This window comes from Jaculus jaculus, chromosome 5, assembly GCF_020740685.1.
Source record: "Jaculus jaculus isolate mJacJac1 chromosome 5, mJacJac1.mat.Y.cur, whole genome shotgun sequence".
In the NCBI taxonomy this organism is placed as follows: domain Eukaryota; kingdom Metazoa; phylum Chordata; class Mammalia; order Rodentia; family Dipodidae; genus Jaculus; species Jaculus jaculus.
This window is the reverse complement of record NC_059106.1, coordinates 166,508,599-166,532,950: the sequence shown is the minus strand read 5'-3', so window position 1 is coordinate 166,532,950 and position 24,352 is coordinate 166,508,599. Positions and strand designations below refer to the sequence as shown.

At 53.3% G+C, this 24,352-nt stretch overlaps 1 protein-coding gene across 2 annotated transcripts in view; it reads left to right on the top strand.

Annotated features, from left to right (window-relative positions):
• The window catches only part of Cbs (cystathionine beta-synthase), a 31,567-nt gene extending 8,197 nt beyond the window's left edge, over positions 1–23,370 (top strand). The window contains exons 3-17 of one of the 2 annotated variants that reach the window (XM_004654502.2): positions 3,276–3,382; positions 4,981–5,115; positions 5,685–5,764; positions 6,302–6,436; positions 6,953–7,022; positions 8,020–8,111; positions 8,775–8,900; positions 9,902–9,986; positions 11,829–11,934; positions 13,626–13,700; positions 13,820–13,954; positions 14,444–14,552; positions 19,829–19,913; positions 20,642–20,683; positions 22,685–23,370. In XM_004654502.2, the coding sequence (XP_004654559.1) occupies positions 3,276–3,382; positions 4,981–5,115; positions 5,685–5,764; positions 6,302–6,436; positions 6,953–7,022; positions 8,020–8,111; positions 8,775–8,900; positions 9,902–9,986; positions 11,829–11,934; positions 13,626–13,700; positions 13,820–13,954; positions 14,444–14,552; positions 19,829–19,913; positions 20,642–20,683; positions 22,685–22,788 (1,486 nt within the window). In that variant the 3' untranslated portion in view covers positions 22,789–23,370. The remainder of the gene's footprint in view (positions 1–3,275; positions 3,383–4,980; positions 5,116–5,684; positions 5,765–6,301; positions 6,437–6,952; positions 7,023–8,019; positions 8,112–8,774; positions 8,901–9,901; positions 9,987–11,828; positions 11,935–13,625; positions 13,701–13,819; positions 13,955–14,443; positions 14,553–19,828; positions 19,914–20,641; positions 20,684–22,684) is intronic. The other variant, XM_004654503.2, reaches the window with a different exon arrangement.
• Positions 23,371–24,352: the final 982 nt, after the last annotated feature.

Genomic DNA, 24,352 nt, shown 5'->3' with positions numbered 1-24,352 from the left:
GTGACTTTACGTGGGGACTGGGGAATTGAACCCAGGTACTTAGACTTTACAGGCAAGCGCCTTAACTGCGGAGCCATCTGTCCAGCCCAGCAGGATGGTTCTTAGACACACAGGCTTGTCTTTGCCAAGATGCCATGCCACTAGACCTAGGTCCCCGGAGGGAGACACGGACAATGGGGACCTTTGGTAGGAGGAGCAGGCGTTGGGGGGAAGGTGAATGGAGCAGGTAGGTGGGGTGAGACAAGTTTGCAGATATCCAGAGGAAGGCATTCCAGAGGGTTCCAGGTGGGATGGACACAGGAAGAGGGCGAGGGGACAGCAGAGGGGTGGTAGGTAATCTAGCAGTCCTGGCAAGGACCTGGGGTCCTCTAAGGGGTGTGAAGTGGTTCTCCTGGTAAAGTACCAGCAAGAGAGATAGGATACACATTTGAATCGTCTCTGTACACTTGCCTGGTGACTCTTGTGCCATCTGTGGCCCCCTGCTGAGCGAGTGAGTGCACCTGAGGTTCCCCCACCCCATTTCTGCCTGGCCTCCCTGGAGGCTGGGGTCTAGAGCTACCGGCCCTGACTCAGTTTGTCTCCACGTGGAGGAGCCAAGTTCTGCCCAGGCAGAGACACACTGGGAGGGAGCCTGCCCACCTCCAGCCTGGTTGGGCATCTAGCCCAGCTTCTCAGGAGTCTGTAGCGCGGGCCAGGGCTCTGCTCCGCCCAAAGGCTGTGGCTACAGTCCAGCCTGCTGCTGCCTGTTGGGCCCCAGGCAGCTTTTTCTCCCACCCTGGAATTCCTTACTCCTCCTCTCTCCTCCTGGGCCCCAGGGGCTAGAGGTCACTGAAGTTTCTGTTGCATCAGTTTGGATCCAGTGTGAGAAGCCAAACCACGGGGAGCAGCGGTCTGGCTGCCTCCCAGCCCTGGTGAGGGGCACAGGACCCTGGGGAGGGTGGGAGAGGGCCTCAGAGCACGGGCAGGGACAGTGTGGGCTGGCAGCTGTCCCTGAGCTGGCAGATAGAGTCCCCTGGAGGCTGTTCTGAGAAAGTGCCCAGGTCACACTTTGCGCTTGTGGAAATACTGCCCTGCATGGCTGCTGGTCCGGCCATCACCATCTTGTCAGGTAGAACCGGCCCCAGAGGCTGCATGGATAGTCTTGTAATGGGGTGTCAGGGGTTCAGGAAAGTTCTTGAATCCTCAACCTTAGGTCCGTGTTTACGTTTTTTTAAAGGCCTCCTCACAGAAGTGACTATTTATTAATTTATTGAGAGACAGAGAGAGAGAGAGAATCGGTACGCCAGGCCATCAGCCTCTGCAATCAAACTCCAGATGCTTGTGCCACCTGTGGGCATGTGTGACCTTGCGCTTGCCTCACCTTTGTTTATCTGGCTAACATGGGATCTGGAGAGTTGAACATGGGTCCTTAGGCTTCACAGGCAGACGCCTTCACCGCTAAGCCATCTCTTTAGCCCTATGTTGACTTTTAAGCAAAGAATTGAATTTTAAGAAAAGACAGAAGGGGCTGAAAAGATGGCTTAGCGGTGAAGGCATTTGCCTGAAAAGCCAAAGGATCCCGGTTTGATTCTCCAGGACCCACATAAGCCAGATGCACAAGAGGGCACATGCATCTGGAGTTCCTTTACAGTGGCTGGAGACCCTGGCATGCCCATTCTCTCTCCCTCCTTCTTTCTCTCCCTCAAATAAATAAATAAATAAACTATGCTTTAAAAATGTCATTAAGAGAGCTGGAGAGATGGCTTAGCGGTTAAGCGCTTGCCTGTGAAGCCGAAGGACCCCGGTTCGAGGCTTGATTCCCCAGGACCCACGTTAGCCAGATGCACAAGGGGCTAATGCATCTGGAATTCGTCTGCAGTGGCTGGAGGCCTTGGCGTGCCCATTCTCTCTCTCTCTCTCTCTGCCTCTTTCTGTGTCTGTCGCTCTCAAATAAATAAATAAAAATAAACCAAAAAAAAATTTTTTAATGTCATTAAGAAAAGACAAGGATAATTATTAAATTATTATATTTATTGAGGGGAGTACAGAACCAAGGAAAGACACCCATGTGACTTGAGAGCCCACGTAAAGGACCTAGAAAAATCATGGGGAAAAAAAGAAAGAAAGAAAAGTCCAAAGAGCTGGAGGGGGTAATGGCCCCCCGGGAGAGTAAGGGCTGGGGGCTCCCCCCTCAGCTGGGCCCAGGCCGAGCCAAGCTGAGGGGGACTCACCAGCAGCTGGAGGTTCCCAAGTGGTCAGGCAGCACAAAGAGCGTGCCCTCCCCTCACAAACGCATTTATAACTTTATGGTGGTGGACCTTACCTTCCAGCTCAGGTGAACCATTGGGACAGACCCCCAAAATCTTTCTATGTTAACTCTGTAGTTGTAGTTTTGGATAAAGAAAGGATTTGGTCCCCTAAAGAACTGGGGGAAGAGCCGGGTGTGGTGGCGCACGCCTTTAATCGCAGCACTCAGGAGGCAAGAGGTAGGAGGATCACCATGAGTTCAAGATCACCCTAAGATTACATAGTGAATTAAAGGTCAGCCTGGGCTAGAGTGAGACTCTACCTCGAAAAACCAATATATACACACACACACTTTTTTTTTTTTAATAATTGGGGGATCTGGCATGTGGTTCTTTTGAGAGGACCAAAGAGGGATGAGAGACAGAAAGAGAGATTGGTTGATTGATTCTATGGAGGCTGGAGGCCAAAAAAAGAAATGTGAGGGAAAGGAGGTGTCCCCAGTGTGTCCCCACATGCTGTGTCAGTGCAGGAGGAAATGGGAGGAGAGTGTTCTGCAGAGCGGCACGTGGTCCCACCACCTCATGTAGGGACAACACCTTTATGACGGGACGGTGGGCTAGTCAAGTCCCCACTTTAACAACCATCTTTTGCGTTGCTTCACCCAAATTATATAAGCAGAGTCTGGAGCCACTGGGGTCATGAGCTCAGCAGTTAGGGTGCTTGCCTGCAAAGCCCAATGACCTAGGTTCTATTCCCCAGTTACCACATAAAGCCAGATGCAAAATAACAGTCACCACGTGGCTATGAGACCTAAGTGTGCCATCAGGCCTGGGCAGCAGATGTCACGTGGAGCTCCAGTCCCATAAACTAAGCTGCAATTGGTGCGGGGCTGGGGTTTTGTGGGTGTTCGGGTGTGAGCTCACGTGTGTGTTAGTGTGTGGATTTGTGGGACCACCTAGGTGGGTTTGTATTGCTACAGCGTGTGCTGTTATTTTGTTGTTGTTGTTCTGTATTCTGAATAATCAGGACCTCATGTCTCTTTGTTTCAGGCCCAAGCCTCCAAAAATCTTGCCAGACATTCTGATGAAAATTGGGAACACTCCCATGGTCAAAATTAACAAGATCGGGAAGAATGCAGGCCTGAAGTGTGAACTATGTGAGTGCCACCATGCAGGTAGCCTTTGCCCATGATGTGGCAGGGTCACGGAATGACTCTGAATAGAGGACCTGGGGGTGGGCTAGTGGGCTTTCCCCCATATCACCCTCCAGATCACTTCAGTTACGTCTAGAAAGAAAATGCAGGGTATGTGTGAGTGACTACAACAGCCACTGTCCGGCTGAGGGCCAGGGGAGGGCTGACCCTAGGGTAGAGGAGTCAGCCTGCAAGGTTCTTGCACAAGTCAAATGCAGGAGATGAGTGAAAAGGAGATTTTGGGGGTGTTTTGCCTCAAGATGAATTTGGGAAGGACAGACAAGTTCAAGGTGTATGTGGGCAGGGGCAGCTTGAGCTGTGTCTTGCCAGTTTCATGGGATCAGGCACTTCACCCTGTCATAATACAAAATTCAGGGACAGTAGCTGGCCTGGTCCTGGATGAACACAGATCATCTCTCATCACTCATAGTCCAGAGCACTACCCATTACACCATGAAACCTACCTACCCACATCATTCAGATAGGAGGTTCTTGGCAGTTCTCTAACCCCCCACCTCTATTCCAGAGCATGGGCCCAGGCTGGCCTTCTCTCCCCACACAGGGGTCTGAGAGGGGCACAGGCCTTAGGAGCAGGACTGTGGTCTAAGCATGCGTTGGGCCAAATGAACACATGCTAGGGACCGCACAGCAGTACCCCCTCAGTCTCAGGTAGCGTCTACTCACTATGGTTTGCAGAAACAAAGGCCGGCCAGGAGGGAGATGGTTTTGGATGTTTTAGGGTTAGAAAACTTCACTAGCATCACAAGACCTTAGGTCCATCTCCAGCAGTGCAAAAACAAAACATCAACATAAATATTTTTTTTTAAATTTTTCGAGGTAGGGTCTCACTCTAGCCCAGGCTGACATGGAATTCACGATGTAATTTCAGGGTGGCCTTGAACTCATGGCAATCCTCCTACCTCTGCCTCCTGACTGCTGGGATTAAAGGCGTGCGCCACCATGTCTGGCTAAATAGTTTTTAAAAAATATTTTATTTTTGTTTATTTATTTGGGAGAGAGAGGAAGAGAAAAATAGGCAAGGAGAAAGAGAGAGAGAGAATGGGCACATCAGAGCCTCCAGCCTCTGCAAATGAACTCCAGACATGTGTGCCCCCTTGTGCATCTGGCTTACATGGGTCCTGGGAATCCAACCTGGGACCTTTCGCTTTGTAGGCAAGTACCTTAACTGCCAAGCCATCCCTCCAACCCAACATAAGTAGTTTTGAGAAGAGGATGAGTAAGGGTCTGCGTGGGGAGGGCCCCATTTGTTGACTGGGGAGGCTCGACAGGGATAGAGGAAGTGGCCCTGGGGAGGAGCTTTGGGACCTGAGGTGGTGGCTGTGTTGACTGCCTTGCAGGAGGGGCCTGTGACCAGCTGCCCGGTTCATTGCCACTGGGGAGTTTTCTGGTGCGCCCACACAGGGCTCCTGACTGTCTTTCTCATTCAGCCCGTTGCCATAGGTTTAGCGAAGGGAAGGTGTGTGTATCAGGTAGTTGGGGGTGGCAAGAATCTGTTGGGGCAAGGGACTACTTCCTCCCTGGGATTTATGTCTGGCTCACAGTGGCCAAGTGTGAGTTCTTCAATGCGGGTGGGAGTGTGAAGGACCGCATCAGCCTGCGGATGATCGAGGACGCGGAGCGAGCTGGGACTCTGAAGCCAGGGGACACCATCATCGAGCCCACCTCTGGGAATACAGGTGGGTTTGAGAGGAGGCTGGGGACCTGGTACTCTCTGGGCTGTGCAGAGCCTGTGGGAGCTCCAAGGGTTACAGGTTGGCCATGGGCTGCTCCTTCCTTGGTATGTAAGTGTGCCCTTCTTGGCACCCCCTCCCCGCTGAGATAAGGTCTCACTCTAGCTCGGGCTGACCTGGAATTCACTATGTAATCTCAGGGTGGCCTTGAACTCATGGTGATCCTCCTCCTTCCTCTGCCTCCCGAGTGCTGGGATTAAAGGTGTGCGCCACTGTGCCTGGTTCTCCTTGTTGGCATTTGTTGTGGAGGCGCTCCTTGCTCCCGTGACCCTGGCCAGCTGAACCAGGGAGCTTGCCATTGAAGGGACTAGGTTCCTTCCTCAGAGCCCTGGCCTTGTGTTCCTGCCTCCTGAGGGGGCAGAGCCCTGTTACATTGAGAATCTGGCATCCATAGTCCTCTCCCTTCAGCCTTCTGGGCTATGGGTGGGGGGGGCTTGTCCCTGTTGTTACGCAGGTGGGGGTGGCACCGGGCTTGTGGCCAGGGTCCCTCTCAGCCTCTGTTGTGCTGTCCTCAGGGATCGGCCTGGCCCTCGCCGCTGCGGTGAAAGGCTACCGCTGCATCATCGTGATGCCCTCGAAGATGAGTATGGAAAAGGTGAACTGGGGGTGGGGGGCGGGGCGAGACCGCTAGGTGGGCGGGGCTAAGCCAAGGCTGGCGCTTGAGGATCTCCAGCTATGTCCTAGTCAGCTTCCTGTTGCTGGGATGAACCTCCAAACCAGGACCAGTTTACGGGAGGAATGGGATTTATCTGAAACTTACAGCTCCAGGGAAGCTCCATAATGGCAGAAGTGGGCCCCCTTTACCAAAGGCACACAGAAAGATCCCATTGGGGGACATCCGTGGAAACTACCACAAGTTGCCTCAATGAGTATGGAGGAGAGGGTTAGGACAGGCGTGAGGCACAGGGGCTGATCCGAAGATGAAGGCATGACTGTTTTTCTTTTTTCGAGGTAGGGTCTCTCTCTCTCTTTCTCTTTCTCTCTCTCTCTAGCCCAGGCTGACCTGAAATTCAGGTCAGTCCCAGGCTGGCCTCAAACTCATGGCGATCCTCCTACCTCTGCCTCTGAGTGCTGGGATTAAAGGCATGGGCCGCCCTGCCCAATGAAGGCATTTTTGACTTTTTCTGGACAGGTAGACGTGTTGCGAGCTCTGGGGGCTGAGATTGTGAGGACACCCACCAATGCCAGGTTCGACTCCCCCGAGTCTCATGTGGGGGTGGCATGGAGGCTGAAGAATGAAATCCCCAATTCTCACATTCTGGACCAGGTAAAGGTGCCTTCCAGTCTGGCCCAAGTAGGCCATTTTCCTTGGCTTTTTTTTTTTTTTTTTTTTGGTCAGGGATTTGGGAGTGTTGTGGAAGACTTGGGGGGGGTTGTATCTGTCTGGCAGGAGTGAGGTAGCAGTGTTCCGTCTCAGCAGGTTTTCCTGCCCCTGCTGAGCGACAGGGATATTGGTTTCTGCTTTCCTGAGTGCCAGCTTGGGAAGGGCACAGCCCAGCCCCGCCACCCCTTCCCAGAAGACTTTGTGGGCTCTGCAGGCATGAAACACCCAGTAACCTGGGCAGGAGCCCTGTCTTCTCGCTCATTTCTCTTCTGAGTTAATCCAGAATTGTATGTTCTGGGGGAATCTGGTGTTGACAGCTCGTGGGTGAGGTTTCTGAGACGGCATGTGCTGGCAAGTGCCTCGTGCCCGGACTGCCGCGGGCCTCGCCGGCCACCACGGAGCCGCCTGTCTCCCTGGAGCAGGGCATCTTACCTGGCTCCTTCTGCTCTTCGCCCACAGTACCGCAATGCCAGCAACCCCCTGGCACACTACGACGACACCGCGGAGGAGATTCTGCAGCAGTGTGACGGTGCGCGCTCCCCTGCCCCCCACCCCCGCCCCGCGTGCCTGTCTCGATTATTGCGTGTGCCCCTGGTTGTCTGGGAATGTACAAGTCACATGTCCTCTTCTTGGAAAACCCCTGTCCACCATCCAAGTCCCACCTTGAGCACCCTGCGTCCTCTGAGCCCTCCTGATCTCCACCTGTCCCTCCCCGGAATCGCGGCGTGCGGGCTGTCTCCTTACTCTCAGTCTTCCTCCGTGGTGCTGCGCAGTGAGTGGTTGGGGATCAGGCTCCCGCGTGGGCCTTGGAGTTGACATTCAGTTTTTCTCACCTCCAGAGCAGGGGTGGTGACCTGCTTGGAACCATGTGTAGGTGCTGAGTGCCTGGCCCCTGGGGCTGGTGAGATGTTCTCCTAAGAGGGAGGTGGGAGAAGGTTCTGGGAGGTCACACCCTTGGCTTCCTGTCTAGAATCTGAAGCTAGTGCTGCCTGGGTTATTATAGTCTTGCTCCATGCCTTGGGGGCTGGGCAGTAAAGCTCAGGTGTTTTCTTTGCCTGCTTTTATAAATGAGAAGTCTCGTTTGGCAACACCGGCCCTGGCTTGGCATTGGCGCATGCCTCTCGGCACTTGAGCTCGCCCCACTCTGGCTTGCCTGGCCGCCTGGCGCCCAGCATGGCGGGAACCCAGTGGATTCTGAGCCACAGCCTCAGTGACTTTTCCTGTAGGCTAAGGTTCCCTTCACTTCCTCGCACAGCCATGAATCAAGTGCCTAGGGAGGTCCACAGTTGGAGAGCTCGCCTCTGGGAGACCCTCAGCCACCTGCAGCCCCCCAGCAGGCATCGTTATTAGAGACTCGGCCACATGGGCCGAGGACCGGGTGCTGGGTGACCGTTTGGACTCACACAATTTCCTTTTGAATGCTTGTGTCACTGCCCTGACATGGGTTGAGTGTGCTTCCAATAGACGATAGTCACTAACGAGTTGTGGGCTAGCCAGACCATGGCCTGATATCCTCCTTTCTCTAGGGAAGCTGGACATGCTGGTGGCTACAGCAGGCACTGGGGGAACCATCACGGGCATCGCCAGGAAGCTGAAGGAGAAGTGCCCTGGATGCAAAGTGAGTGGCTCCATGGGCTGGGCAGCCAGGGAGGAGAGCCCGTCTCTTACCAGCCGCCTGAGTGGGCTTGGAGACCCACATGGGCTCCTCGGCCTTGGAGCTGACTTTTTCTCATGTTCCCTACGGCTTGTGTAGCAGGAGTGGGGGACACTGACGTTCTGGGGGCTTCAGTGCCGAGGTGAGGTTGTACGAATCAGCTCCAGAAGCTGCCCCTGGGGGTCGGTACCACCATGAGCAAAGGTTCGGCTAGGGTTTAGAGAGCTGAGGATGAATCCTACTTTGGGTCCAGGGCAGGCCTGAGGATGGCCTCTAGAAGCACCCAGCTGGTACATTTCCTCCCCTGGGTGATCGCCCACCCTCCAGGAGGAGATCGGCACCCAGAGCTGTCTTTTGTCCCCAGAGGCTCTCCAGCTGCACCACAGCAAGGGCTCTTCCTAGAGCAGCCCTGGGGCTTACTTCTGAGTGTGTGCTCTGCACATTATAGGTAGCTTGGAGTCCTGGAGCGCTTGTCCTTCTTGAGGGGGTTTAAACAGCATGTGTGTCCCACGGGTGCAGGTCACCAACATATACGTGTTAGCAGCGGTGGTGCCCACCCCAGTGACAGTTGCCAGGCCCACATTCGCCCTTTCCCTAACTTGGGCCCTGAGGCTGTCTATTCTGTAGATCATTGGAGTGGATCCCGAAGGATCCATCATCGCGGAGCCCGAGGAGCTGAACCAGGTGAAACAAATGTCTTATGAGGTGGAAGGCATCGGATATGACTTCATCCCCACCGTGCTGGACCGAGCGGTAGGTCGGGCCACGGTGCTCCTCCGAGGCCGAGCTGCAGGCCACCTGCTTTTGCACTCAGCTGAGCCCGGGTGACAGGGCCACTGGCTTTCCACTGAGGGACCGAAGATGGGACGCTGGCACAGCAAGGTTCAGACAGGTAGACCAAGGCCGTGTCCATGTTCATGCTTGACACTACCACAAACCAGCTCTGAGACACAGGGAGAAGGACACGCAAGGTTCCCCGGGTGGGTGAATGTCAAGAGTGACCTCCGGGAGAACAGAGACTACGGGCCTTGTTCGGTCAGAACAGTCTTAGCGGCTCTGTGCGAAACCTGTTGGAACAGAGCAGGGCAGTGAGCCAGTTTCTTTCTCATCGCTGTGAACAGATATCTGACCAGAAGAAGCTTAAGGAAGGAAAGGGCCTATTTTTGGCTTATAGTTTTTAAGGGGCAGTGTAATGGTGGGGCGGGCATCGGCAGGCCAGCTAGTCACATTTCAGCCAAAAAGCAGGCAGAAAATGGAAGTGGAGCCAGGCTATAAAACCTCAAGTTCGCTGGGCGTGGTGGCGCACGCCTTTAATCCCAGCACTTGGGAGGCAGAGGTAGGAGGATTGCCGTGAGTTCAAGGCCACCCTGAGACTCCAGAGTGAATTCCAGGTCAGCCTGAGCCAGAGTGAGACCCTACCTTAAAAACAACAACAAAAACAAAACCCTCAAGTTCCGCCCCTCTAGTGATCCACTTCCTTCAGCGAGCCTTCACCTCCTAAAGGTTCCACAACTTTCCAAAACGGTGCCACCAGCTGGGGACCAAGTGTTCAAACAACACAAACCTATCAGAGTCATTTTACATTCAAACCGTAATGGAAGGTCCAAGTTTGCAGGTGTCCATCCCAGGCCCTGGGGGCCAAAAGGGTGGCATATGGCCACAGGTCCTCTAAGAGGTTGGAGGTTGCTTCCCCGCCTCCCCCCAGCCTCCGCCCCACTGCCTGAGCTGAGGCCTGTGGCCTGGTCTTGCCGCAGGTGGTGGATAAATGGTTTAAGAGCAATGACAAGGAGTCCTTCGCCTTTGCCCGGATGCTCATCTCTCAGGAAGGACTGCTCTGTGGTGAGTGGCCTGGAGGTCCTGTGGGTGGCAAGGTAGGGGAGCCAGGGCGTGCGTCCTCCACTCCCTTCCAGTCTGAGTTCATAGGAGTCACTGTAGCTCTGAGACTGTGTGACAGCAGTGGCTGTGTCTCTCAGATGGGGCTGTCAGTCTGGCCCCCCATCCTTACTCCCTTGGGGTCACTGTGCAGATGATGGCAGGAGGCGCAGGCAGGGGCGTCAAGCTGCTCTGCTAGAGGTTGTCTTTGTAATATTTTAGTTTCATTTATCTACTTATTAAAGAGAGAGAGAAAGAGAGAATGGGCACGCCAGTCCCTCTAGCCACTGCAAACGAACTCCAAATGCATGCCCCACCATGTGTATCTGGCTTACGTGGGTTCTGGGGAATTGAACCTGAGTCTCTAGGCTTTGCAGGCAAACACCTGAACCACTGAGACGTCTCTCCAGCCCCAATGGGTGTTTCTGTTTTAAAATATTTTTGTTTATTTTTATTTATTTATTTGAGAGTGACAGACAGAGGAAGAAAGAGGCAGAGAGAGAGAGAGAGAGAATGGGCGCGCCAGGACCACCAGCCACTGCAAACGAACTCCAGACGCATGTGCCCCCTTGTGCATTTGGCTAATGTGGGTCCTGGGTAACCGAGCCTCAAACCTGTGTCCTTAGGCTTCACAGGCAAGCACTTAACTGCTAAGCCACCTCTCCAGCCCCCAAAGGGTGTTTTTTTAAAACGTTTATTTATTTACTTATTTGTCAGACAGAGAATGAGAATAAGAGGGAATAGATGCACCAGGGCTCCCTGCCTCTGCAAACAAACTCAGGTGCATGCACCATTTGGTGCATCTGGCCTTACATGGATACTAGGGAATCAAACCTGGGCTGTCAGGTCCTGAAAGCAAGCACCACCTTTAACTAGAGGGTATTTTTTTTTCAAGGTAGGGTCTTACTCTAGCCTAGGCTGACCTGGAATTCACTATGTAGTCTCAGACTGACCTCGAACTCACAGTGATCCTCCTACCTCTGGCTCCCAAGTGCTGGGGTTAAAGGCGTGTGCCACCACACCGTGCTGCCCCCCCCTCTTTTTTTTTTTTTCGAGGTCGGGTCTCACTCTGGTCCAGGCTGACCTGGAATTAACCATGTAGTCTCATGGTGGTCTCGAACTCTCAGTGATCCTCCCACCTCTGCCTCCTGAGTGCTGGGATTAAAGGCGTGCGCCACCACGCCTGGCCCTACTCCCCCTTTTAATGGTTCAAGGCTGGGCCTTGAGACCCCTGTGGCAGGACCACCGCCCCCTTGGAGAGAGGCTGGAGCGAGCTTGCACTTAGGCTAAGCCCAGACAAGCCCTAACTGGAGAGGCAGCTACGGCCCCCCGGGTCTCTGAGGGCTCAGATGGTTGACGTCACAGTGAGCCTGGAGCTCTCAAAATGATAGTGTCACTTGCCTGCCTTGCATGGTGGCTCTGAGTAGTGAGTGACCACAGGCTTCCCTCATGTGGGACCAGGCATTTGCTTGGGAGCCAAAACCCCCTGAGGCCTTTCCCTGCCACTAGCCCCTACCCTGACTGAGCAGGCGGCCCGGCTTGTTTCTCCATTGCGTTGGGGTTTAGTTAATGAAACCTGAGCTGGCTGTGAGGACAAAGTGACACATTGAGGATGGCGTCCTTCAAGGTCCCTGTCCTGTGCCCAAAGATTCCCACAAACCTTTCGAGAGTGTGTCAGGGCGAGTGTGTGGTCCCCACATACATTCTTGGATAGTCCCCGCCAATCCTCAGAGCGTGTTTGCACGTACACACGGAGGCACCCAGGTGCACAGGCACACCCAGGGACAAGTCTAACAGTCCCGTCCACAGGTGGCAGCTCTGGCAGTGCCATGGCCATAGCCGTGAAGGCCGCCCGGGAGCTGCAGGAGGGGCAGCGCTGCGTGGTCATCCTGCCGGATTCCGTTCGAAACTACATGTGAGGCCTGTCCCCTGGTCCCTGCTCCTCTCCTTCTCGTCACCCTCCTGCCGCCATCATTGTCTTGTGACTCACCTAAGAAGTGACAGCCAGACAGTGAGAAGGGGCAGGACGGCCAGGCCTTGGGACCCGGCAGGCTGCAGGGTCTCCCTCGCTCCGGGAGTCGGGGTTTCCCCGCCGGCTCTGCGTGGCTCCGTCCCGAGCCCTGCCTGGCTGTGGGACAGTCAAAGCTGGTCACGGGGATGGCTTTGCTTCATGGCTGCGTAGCTTGAGCTGTTTTCTTCGTCTCGTGGCCGCTGGCCTGGCCTGGACCTGGGAGGGTGGGGGCAGCCTGACTGGGGTCCCACAGGACCTGCTGTGGCGCACTTCTTTGGTGGCCTCTGAGTCACATGGGTGCTGATGTCTGTGCTCACTGGAGAACAGACCAGATCCATGCCTGGCCACCTGTAGCCTGTAGGTTTGTGGGCCTCCCGCTGAGCTGACGCCAGGTTCCCAGCTGAACCGTGGGTCGGCTCTTTGCAGCAGCTCTCGCCCAGGCATCGGGTGGGAGAGGTGAGCACGTCATGCCCTCCCCACCTTCACAGCTTCTTCTGCAGTTATGTCTGCACTGAGCTTGGTTGCCCTGCTGGGCCAGGCATGGCAGGCGGGTACCCCACTGGGTTCCAGTGGACTAACTCACAGCTGGGTTCCCACGGCTAGGCTGCCCTGAACATTCCCAGCAGTGCATGAAACTGCCCATCTTTTTTTTTTTTTTTTTTTTAAGATTTGTTTTTATTTATTTATGAGAGACAGAGAGAGAGTGTGTGTGTGTGTGAAAGAGAATGGGCACACCAAGGCCTCTAGCCACTGCAAACGAACTCCAGATGCATGTGCTACCATGTGCATCTGGCTTACGTGGGACCTGGAGAATCAAACCTGGGTCCTTGGGATTCACAGGCATGCGCCTTAGCCTTTAAGCCATCTCTCCAGCCCTGTCCATCTTTTTATTTTTGTTTTTGAGGTAGGGCTTCACTTTAGTCCAGGCTGACCTGGAATTCACTGTGTAGTCTGAGGGTGGTGATCCTCCTACCTCTGCCTCCCGAGTGCTGGGATTAAAGGCATGCGCGTCTTTTTAGTATGCGGCTAGCCTGCATGTGTGCACACATATATGTGAATAAATCTGGCTTGTGTGTTCAAGGAGCAGGAAGCTTGGAGGATGTATACGTGAGTGTGCATGAGTATCCTGGTATTTGTGCTAGAGCAGCGCCCCCCTTCTTTCCCATCCCCATGCTACTGGGCCTGGGCCTGGGCCTGCCTCCTTGGCACAGATCAGGGCAGCCCTGAGGCTTGCCCGGAAGCCACTGGCACTGGATGGGTGGGACTTCCTCTGCCAGGGCCAACCTGGAGGGTCATAGAGGCCACCACCCAAGACCATGCAGAGAAGACCTAGTCACAGAGACCTTCCTGGGTCCTTCAGTCCCAGGCTGGGAGCCCTGGCTGACCAGGTGCCCCAAATGCAGTCCCTGCCTGGGGCCTTTCGCAAGTCCGGCCCTCTGCCTCCCCCCAGCCTCTGCCAGCCCCGCTTTATGTGCTAGTCCAGAAGGGCCCAGGGCAGGGTATCGGGTTCTCACAACCACATCCCTGCCCATGCACGGTGTGTGCCCCATATTGGGCACAGAGGCCGTGGTAACACCCCCCTCCCAACCCTGTAGGTCCAAATTCCTGAGTGACAAATGGATGTTGCAGAAGGGCTTCATGGAGGAAGACCTCTCGGTGAAGAGGCCTTGGTAAGGATGTCACCTGGCTCCGTCCCGCTCTGGGTCAGGGAAGAGCAAGATAGGTAATCTTGCTCAAGCTCCCTCCTGGCCCTGCCTCCTGGTTCACACCATTCTGCCCTGCCCCTCAGGTGGTGGCACCTACATATTCAGGAGCTGAGCCTGTCAGTGCCACTGACCTTGCTGCCCACGGTCACGTGTGAACACACCATCGCCATTCTGCGTGAGAAAGGCTTCGACCAAGCACCCGTGGTGGACGAGTCAGGGTCAGTGTCGGGAGCCGTGAGCTGCCCCAGGCCTCCGCGTCGTATCACCAGACAGAATGGAGAGTCGGGGCAGCCCCGGCTGCCAGGCTGAGCATGGTCACTTTACATGCACTGCTCAGGGCCTTGGACACACCGCTGGCCACCTTGTCTACAAGTGGCCATACTAATGAATTCTCTGGGCCCTCCCATTTGCTCTCAGCCTGCTGGTCCACCTGAAGCCCAGCAAGTGGGGATGACCCACGGGAAAGCCTTGGCAGAGAGGCTCGGTTGACCAACCAGCTCATACGTCGTCCTAAAAATCTGATAAACAGTCAGCCTGGATCCCTATGGGGACATAAACACCCCAAGACCTGTAGACTTAATGTCCCCCTATGGGGTCTGTTTCTGCCACACCAAAGAGGCTCAGCAAGTGGGGCCTTAAAGAGAACTCCGTGTGGCCAGAGACCCTGCTCTGACCCCCGCCTCCCCATCTATGTCTGCTCTCCCTAGGGCCATTCTGGGGGTGGTGACTCTCGGGAACATGCTGTCGTCTCTGCTGGCGGGAAAGGTACAGCCGGCAGACCAGGTCCGCAAAGTCCTCTACCAGCAGTTTAAACCGGTATGAGCTATTTCCAGGGAGTACTGGGGTGTCTGCTGAGATGTGGCTCAGCCCTCTAAGGCAGGGCAAGGTGTTCCCTGGGCCAGGGGTGGGTCCCCCATCCTGCCCCTCACCCCCTGGATGGATACCAGAGAGTATCCTGAGATGCAGGAGCCTCAGCGGGGACGGAGGTTACCAGGGAGGATGGCCTGTCGCGAGGGCCTGCTTAGGCTTAGCTCCGCCGGTTTAGTTAGCTTGTGGGAACGAAGTCATTTAGGACAGGAGTGCAGCTCTGCTGTGCTCTACAGACCCCTGGTTGTCCAAGCCCCACCTCTGTGGACCCTGGGCATGGGAGGCCACATTGGTTTTGGCTGGCATCAGTGGGGAAGGTGGGTACTGGCTGTTCTCACGGGGAAGGCCAAGGGGCTCAGGCCACACCCAGCGATGACTGGACTTCTCTCTCACCTGTGAACTCCATCCGTATCTAAGTGTGCTTCCTGTTTCTGTCGCCCATCATGCTCACTGCCTCTCGCATGGTTCCTGAGTGCAGGATCCTCTGTGCGCTCTTGCAGCTACAAAGACCAAGGGACAGATACAGGCATATCCCTTCTCCATTTTTTTCTTTGAGGTAGGGTCTCACTGTAGCCCAGTCTGACTTGGAATTCACTATGGAGTCTCAGGGTGGCCTTGAAGTCACGGCGATCCTCCAACCTCTGCCTCCTGAGGGCTGGGATTAAAGGCGTGCCCCTCCACCGATTCTCCGGTCTGTCCAGGTTGTCCCTCCCTTGTCCCCATGCAGCTGCCAGGACCATTTTTCTGGATCTATGTCCAGCTCCCAGAGCCCGTCCCCCGGGCCCCCCAGGTTCCCGCTGCCATGTCCTCCTATGGTGTGTCCGTGGGTCATTTCTCCATGCCTTTGTTGCCTGTTCCCCCTGAGTGTCAACTTGGAGAGGTTGTTCTGGACCTTGTTCTGCTAGGCTGTCACTACGTGACCTTTAACCTACCCATTGCCCTAGAAGCTTCTTTCCTTCCTTCCATAGGAGATGCAATGGCCATGAACATGTGAGTGCAGTCTGATAAGTTCATGTAAATACACCATGAGACTACCTTCCACAATGTGCCCGTTACCCCCAAGTCTGCTCTTCTGTGACCACCCAGCTCCCACAGCCTAGGCAGTGGCTGCTGTGCCCTGTGGCACTGTGCCTTGTTGAATTCTCTGCATTCTGTGCACCGTGACGCACCCTAGGCTGACTCCTTGAAGTCTGCCCACAGTATTCCTGCTGGCCCACCTGCTCCTTTTCTTTTCTTTCTTTTTTTTTTTTGCATTCTTTTTTTTTATTTTTTAATTTTTATTAGCATTTTCCATGATTATAAAATATATCCCATGGTAATTCCCTCCCTCCCTACCCCCACACTTTCCCATTTGAAATTCCATTCTCCATCATATTACCTCCCCATTACAATCATTGTAATTCATATATACAATATCAACCTATTAAGTACCCTCCTCCCTTCCTTTCTCTTCCCTTTATGTCTCCTTTTTAACTTACTGGCCTCTGCTACCAAGTATTTTCGTTCTCACGCAGAAGCCCAATCATCTGTAGCTAGTATCCATATATGAGGGAGAACATGTGGTGCTTGGCTTTCTGGGCCACCTGCTCCTTTTCATAGCCCAACTTACTCATCATTTTAAAAATGGTTTTATTTATTTATTTATTTTGAGGTAGGGTCTCGCTCTAGCATAGGCTGACCTGGAATTCACTATGTAGTCTCAGGGTGATCTCGAACTCATGGCAATCCTCCTACCTCTGCCTCCCAAGTGCTGGAGTTAAAAACATGCACTACCACGCCTGGCTATTTTGTTTTTATTTATTTGAAAGAGGGAGAGAGAGAGAGAATGGGTGTGTCAGGGCCTCCAGCTGCTGCAAACAAGCTCCAGATGCATGTGGCACCTTGTGCATCTGGCTTTATGTGGGTCCTGGGGCATCGAACCTTGGTCCTTTGGTTTTGCAACTTAAACTCTCCAGCTCTTACTCTTTTTTTTTTTTTTTTTGGCCTCTAGGGGTTGAATGTCCCTGTCTGAGTCCAGCCCAGCAGGACTGATGTAGCTCCTTAGCCATGGCAGGTTCTGAGCTCTTTCTGGCCTCCCAAAGGGCCACCTTCTTACAGCTCTGCCCCTTAGGAGTGGGTGGAGTTTGCTCAGTTTTTTAAAATTATTTTTATTTTTATTTATTTATTTGAGAGAGAGAACAAGGCAGAGGAAGAGAGAGAGAGAGAATGGGAGCGCCAGGCCATCCAGCCACTGCAAACGAACCCCAGATGCATGCACCCCCTTGTGCATTTGGCTTATGTGGGTATTGGGAAATCTAACCGAGGTCCTTTGGCTTTGCAGGCAAGCTCCTTAACTGCTAAGCCATCTCCAGCATAAGACATTTTTTTTGTTTTAAGATATTTTTAATGTATATATTTTTATTGACAACTTACAATAAACCAATGTAATTCCCTCCCTTCTCTCACTTTCCCCTTCACAACTCTACTGTCCATCATATCCCTTTCCTCTCTCCATTAGTCTCCCTTTCATTTTGATGTCATCATCTTTTCCTCCTATTATGAGGGCCTTGTGAAGTTATTGCTAGACACTGCAAGGTTGTGGGTATCAAGGTCAATTTCTGTCTGGATGATTGCATTGTAAGCAGTCCTACCCTTCCTTTGGCACTTACATTCTTTCCACCCCCTCTTCTGCAATGGACCCTGAGCCTTGGAAGGTGTGATACAAATGTTTCAGTGCTAGAAACTCCTCTTTCACTTCTTCTCAGCACTATGGTGCCTTTGGGGTCATTCCAATGGTCACCGCCATCTGAAAAGAAAAGTTTCTTGAACCAAAAGTGAGAGTAGCATTAATATATGACTATGAACATTAAGTGTGGTGTTTACTGGACAGTTTGATGAGCAGAATATATACATTTATCCAGAGAAGAGCAGGCTTCATATCCCTAAGGCTCATGACCTTCCCTGCCATAGGCTTTTGATGAGGTTTTCAGTACCAGGCATGTATTCCCTCCTATAGAGCAGGCCTCCAGGCCAGTTAGAGAGCAGTTGGTTTCCCCCAGAGCAGACATGCCACTATTGCACCTGTTTGGTCATTTGGCTTGTCTGGCCAAACTTGAGGCTTCTAATGTCCACTGTTTTCACTGCTGGTGACTTCTGTCTCCCATAGGGCTGCATGCAGTGCAGCTTTTTCCAGTTTACAGTTGGCTGGTCTACAGGGAGAAGGTTTTCAGCTCAGCCCCAGCTTGATTTCTCAGTGACCTTGCCACCCAGGCATGTAAAGTCTTCAGCAATAGGGTCTTACTATCTCTTTGTCACGGGGAACCAAGAGCCTTGGCAATGGCCTGTAATGTTTTGGAGGCAACAGGGGTTTCCCTGGCCAACAGCTCACTGGAAGGCATCCCATCCCTTGCACTGAAAATTTTCTAGTAACAATCTATGGCTTCTGGATGTGCCATTATCTAAGAAAAGGCTTATGAAAGCATGCTTAAGACATATGAATGTCTTATTCACAATATCTTGAATTTTGGTTGATCCTCCCCCACCCTTCTTTTACTCAGTCTCTTCCCCTGGCCTCTCTTAGGCCATTCCACTCCCTGTATTCTATATACAATACCATCCACCTAAGTCCTTCCCTCTCCTCCCTCCCTTATAGCCTTTTTCTAGCTTACTGGCCTCTGCTGTTGATTTTTGGTTCCAGCTCACGTACACGTCTAAACATTTGTAGCTAGGATCCACATGTGAGAAAGAACATGTTATGTTTGGCTTTCTGATCCTGGGTTCCCTCACTTAGTATAATCCTTTCCAGGTCCATCCATTTCCTTATAAATTTCATTTTTCCTTATCCCTGAATAGAGAGCTCTATTGTGTAAAAGAACCACGTCTTTTGTGTGTGTGCATGCGCATAGTTTTTTTGACGTAAGGTATCATTCTAGCCCAGGCTGACCTGGAATTCACTATGTAGTCTCAGGGTGGCCTCGAACTCATGGCAGTCCTCTCGTCTCTGCCTTCCAAGTGCTAGGATTACAGGTGTGTGCCACCACACCCAGCTAACGTACCACATCTTTATTATCCATTCATCTGTTGAAGGACATCTAGGCTGGTTCCATTTCCTAGCTATTGTCAATAGAGCAACAATAAATATGGTTGTGCAAGTATCTCTAAGGCAGTGACAAGAGTCATTAGGATACATGCCTAGGAGTGGTATAGCTGGATCATATGGTAAATCTATTTTTTCCTGACTTACTATCCTCCACACTGATTCCCACAATGGCTGTACCAGACTACATTCCCACCAACAGTGTACAAGGGTTCCCCTTTTTCCGCATCCTCCTCCACATTTATTGTCACTTATTTTTCTTTTATTTATTTATTTTTCTTTTATTTTTCTTTATTTATTTGAGAGCAACAGACAGAGAAAGAGGGGGAGAGAGAGAATGGGCGCGCCAGGGCCTCCAGCCACTGCAAACGAATTCCAGATGCGTGCACCCCCTTGTGCATCTGGCTAATGTTGGTCCTGGGGAATCAAGCCTTGAATCGGGATCCTTAGGCTTCACAGGCAAGCGCTTAACCGCTAAGCCCTCTCTCCAGCCCTCATTTGTTTTCTTGATGATAGCCATCCTCACAGGAGTGAGATGGAATCTCAGAGTAGCTTTGATTTGCATATTCCTGATGGCTTAGAGTTTTGACTTTCTGTTTCACTTAGCAGATAGCATGGCAGGTGGCTTTGCCAAGTGAGGCTCCAGTGCCTAAAGATTTGGGAAATCACCTTTGGGTTTGTCCAGTCTGTGACTGAAAAAGAGTTTTCAGCACACCCCAGGAAGGGCGTGTCCAGTTCTAGGGACATCTCCTCAGGGAGCTGATAGTTGTGAAGGCTATAGGTCTTAGGGGACCTTACAGATGGTCTTAGGGGGCTCTAAGGACAGGACCCTGTGTCCTGCTTGCTTAGGAGGTAGCCTCAGCTGGAAGTCACAGTGTCACACAAATCCCATAAGTGCAGTGCTAGGAGCCTCCCTGGCCCGCTCCTTCCCAACCCCCACACCCACTGATCTGTCTGCTGGCTGACCAAAGGTTGTGGGGGCGGAGTCACGGCGTGCTGGCTGTCATAACACAGTATATGTTTAAGGCTCCTCCTTGGTCTTTTCCTGTTGGAAGTTCATCCTAGCATCTGTGGAGCCGGTGGGTGGCTGTCGCGGAGACGGCGGTCTTCCAGCTTGGCCAGGCAAGCACTGACACAGCTTTTCTCCCAGGTCCGCCTGACAGACACACTAGGCACGCTCTCGCGCATCCTGGAGATGGACCACTTTGCCCTGGTGGTCCGTGAGCAGATACAGTGTAAGTGGGGTTCTCTTGGTGTGCTGGGTTCTTGTTGGGAGTTACAGTGCTGACTGGAGATATCAACCATGCCTGGCCCAGGCGTGTAGCAAGCAGGCACGCTCCCTCGTGGGGGATGGGGGAGTCAGTGAACCTGACCACAGCCTTTGAACCCAAGTCTCCCCCACACTCCAGGCTTGTGGGTTGGAGGAGTCTGTGAATCCGGTCATGAACCCAAGGGATATGTGGGGTCAGCTGTGCTTGAGTCAGTTCCTTCTGGCACTTAGAAAAGAGGCTCTTTGGGCCACCCAGCCTCGGGCATGGGCAGCAGGCAGTCTTTGGATGCTGAGAAATAATACCAGAAAAATGGGTGACATTGGAAATCTATCTCCGGGGCCATTGCGTTGCTTCTGATGGCCTCCTGGCCCTCCAGGAGTATCTCTGAAGCGAAGCCACTGGGTGGCTGTCAGACACATGGCTCCTGGGCCACGCTGACATCAGCACCTGCAGTGCACCCCTGGGTGGGGTGGAGGTTTTATTCTGTTCTCAGAGCTCCTTCCTGGGCTTCTGCAGGAGGGAAGAATCCTTCTCAGGCCCAAGTGGGAAATGAAGGGTGTTGATTTCAGTCCCTGGCAGACAAGAAGAGTTGGGAGGGTGCTGGCTTTGGCCCGGAAGCCTGCCCCACTGTTTATTGTGGGCAAGTGGGGGTAGCCCCATGTCTAATCCCTCTCCCGTCCTTGGCTCTACAGCACGGGACCAGGCCTGGTCAGGAGTGGTGGGGGGGCCTGAAGGTATGTACGCCCTATCCATCCCAGCCCCTGGGTGGAGTCCTTTATGGTCAGAATCAGTTTTCTTGGTGTGTGTGTATACAGGCACCACATGTCGCGACATGCATGTGGAGGTCAGAGGACAACCTTAGGCGTCAGCCCTCACCTTCCTCCTTGTTTGAAGCAGGGCATCTTGCTGTTCCCCACTGTGTATGCTAGACTAGCTAGCTCTTAAGCTTCTGAGATTCTCCTGTCTCTGCCTCCCGTGTACTGGAGGCGTGCTAGGGTTACCGATGTGCACCACAGTGTCCAGCTTACACGTTTTTTTAGGTCCTAAATTCAAGTCCTCATGCTTGTGGGGAAGCGCTTTATCCTTGAGATGGGCATCTACGGCTCTGGACCTCTAAGCACGGATGGGGAGCGCCTGTTCTCAACACACACACACACACACACACACACACACACACACACACACACACACACACAAAAACCCTTGGAGGCTGGAGAGATGGCGCAGTGGTTAGGGCACTTGCCTGCAAAACCCAATGACCTGAGTTTGAGTCCCTGGTACCCATGTGAAGGCAGATGCACGAAGTGTTTGAAGCTTTTGGCTTTTTAATCTTGGGCTGGGGAGAGTGCACAGCGGTTAGAGGTATTGTTTTGCAATGCCTGTCAGCCTGGGTTCAGTTCTGCCTGGAATGAGGGACAAGCTGCGTGTTGTGATGGGTGTATCCCTCCCCGCCATCTCCACAGAGCGCCGGCTATCCCAGCTTGCGTCAGGCCTAGGACTTTAGCCTGCTGTCACTTGCTCTGTGGAAGTCCCAATGCCAAAAGAGTGGCCCCTGCCTCAGTGTTCCCAAATACAAGCAGCTGACTTCTGGGTTCCCCCGCCCCTTCCTGAGTCCCCATCCGTTCTTGGGATTCTAGGTAGGCCACTGAAGTGCCTGTCCCCACCGGGCTTCCCGAGAGGCCTCTGACCTCAAATACGTGGGTAGCTTATCTATTACTATTTTTTTTGGGGGGGGTGTTCTGAGGTAGGGTCTTGCTCTAGCCCAGGCTGACCTGGAATTCACTATGGAGTCTCACAGCAATCCTGCCTCTGCCTCCCAAATGCTGGGATTAAAGGCGTGCACCACCACGCCTGGCTTTCTTTCTTTCTTTCTCTCTCTCTCTCTTTTATGGCATACACAGTTATTTTAAGCATGCATGGTCACAGGGCATATGATCAGATTTGTTATTTAAACTAAAGGGTTCCCAGAGAACAGGCCCAACACGAGAGGAGGAGAGAAAGCAAGGGGGAGGGATGTGGAGGTGGGGAGGGGCAGCTCACCTCACGGGTGAGTCCCCAGAATTGCAGCTGAGGCCAGAGCCTAGACTCCCATAGAGCTGACATGCTGCTTCAAGCCATAAAGCAGGAAACACCCTCTTTCCTATAGGGGAGGTCCCCTGTTCTTCTCAGGCCCTCATCCGTTCAGTAGGCCCTGCTTTTCTGTCTCCGGTTCAGAGCACATGCAGACGCATGCGGGATACCATGTAGGCATGGGTTTGGGCTCCTGTGTCTCATCTAGCTGATACCTAAGTTAAGCACCACCAGAGCCCCTCTGCCTGCTGGCCACAGATCCAAGCCCATGTTGGGAAGTGCGGGCTTGAGAGAGACAGGTCTGTGACAGACTCAGGTGGCGTGAGCTGAATGGCCTCTGAAGTCAGAAGGAAGATTCAAGGTTTGCTCTGAAGCAGGAGCCTGCACGCGGCCTGTGGGTACAGGCTGAGAACACACCTCCCAGGCCGCATGTTCTGGGGAGCCTGGGTGGTGATAGGAGGAGCTGCTCTCTGGCTCTGCCCGCACAACTCAGAGGGAGCAAGACAGTGGCTGGTACGGGCATCCCTGTGGGGTCATCTGGGGTCTCCAGCATGGAGGTACTTGGGAAGCTGGGGAAGGGCCTTCAGGAGGCCTGGGTGGGCCAGGCCACAGGTTAACTCCATGTCTTGTCACCCTTAGTCCTGTGTCCTTTCTCTTCTCCTCAGACCACAGCAATGACAAGGCCAGTGAGCAGCAGATGGTGTTTGGGGTGGTCACTGCCATTGACCTGCTGAACTTTGTGGCGGCCCGTGAGCAGCCCCAGAAGTAGAGCTGGGCCGGCCCGACCTCCAGGAGCCCCTTGGATTCCTCAGACACGTGCCTGAGCCTGGCAGGTGGTACGAAGCAGGTAGATGCTTAGACCTCTGGACAGGCGTCAACTCCCACCTAACATTCAGCTTCCTGGACAAATCCTCCTGGGCCTCACTAGCTTAGACTGGCTTTCCTATGATGTCACTTCCTCCTAAACTGCCTCACTAAGGAAGAACTGAGAGATGCTGGCCATGGGGCGCACACACACAGCACAACGAGGGCAGTGGGCCTGTCCTTCCCCGACTCCAGAATGGGGAGGGGCAGAGTTGCCCTGTGTCCACGCTCCTCTTCACGGGCAGCGCTGTCCTCCCGGCGTGGTGCACTGACGTGACTGGAGCGTGTGGGTTTTAGTGGAGTGCAGTTCCTGTACCCCAAAACTTATGGCTCAAATGTGAACAGCAGCTCGGTACCATGGGCTGCATTCAGAAACTCCGTTACCACCACAGCCATCCCTCACCCACTCCCGACACACACACACACAGTGACCCTCTCTCACTGGCAAGCCCTTGCCTATTTTCTTAGTGGACTTCCCTGTTCTGGACATTTCATATAAATGGAATCACACAACCTGTAGCCCTGTGTCTGCTTACTTCCCGCGGTGTGAGGTTCTCCTGGCTCCTCCATGTTGCGGCCTGGCAGAGCTTCATTCCTTTTCATAGTTAACAGTGTGGATGGTCCATATTCTGTCCCATTCACCCTTTGATAAGACACCGATCCCATGCCTCCCTCTTGGCTGCTTGGACCTGTTTTCATTTTTTCTGGGGTGTGTACCCAGGAGTGGGGATGCTGGGTCACATGGTGATCTGGTTCCATTTGTTGAAGAGCCCCTCTGCCCACCATCACAGTGGCCGTAGTCGAGCACTCACCCAGGGTGGACGGAGGCTCCGGGTTCTCAGCCTCGCTGCTCATCTCCACTATTGCTCACTTTCCCCGTGGCCAGGCCCCCTGCAGCATGGATCTGTCATTCTCCGGAAAGTAGATGCCTCCTGCTTCTGGTCACTTGTTTGCTGGCCATCGCCAGGCCCCAGCACCCACTTTCCAGATAGTGCATGATCATGTTCCTTGCCCATGTCTCACCCTAATGAAGACGTGGGAACTCAGGCAATGGCTTCACAGCAGTCAGTCTCAACGAGAGCGTGAGCATGAAGCTGCTGTCCCCAAACCTGCTTGCACAGGGCCTCTTACAGGGTAAGCAACCACAGTTAAGTTCACCAGGTCATTAAGTTCACCCAGCAGGATTTCTCAGGGTCTGTGGAACGCTACAGAACATAACTGCGTCAACTACATTTTACTAATGGTGCAAGTGATCTAAAAAAAAGGGAGGAGCATGGTGGCACAAGCCTTTAACCTCAGCAGAGGTAGGAGGGACGCGGTGAGTTCAAGGACACCCTGAGACTACACAGTGAATTCCAGGTCAGCCTGGGCTAGAGCAAGACCCTACCTCAAAAACCAAAACAAATAAGCTGGGGAGATGCCTCAGCTGTTAAAGGCACTTGCTTGCAAAGCCTGATGGCCTGGGTTGG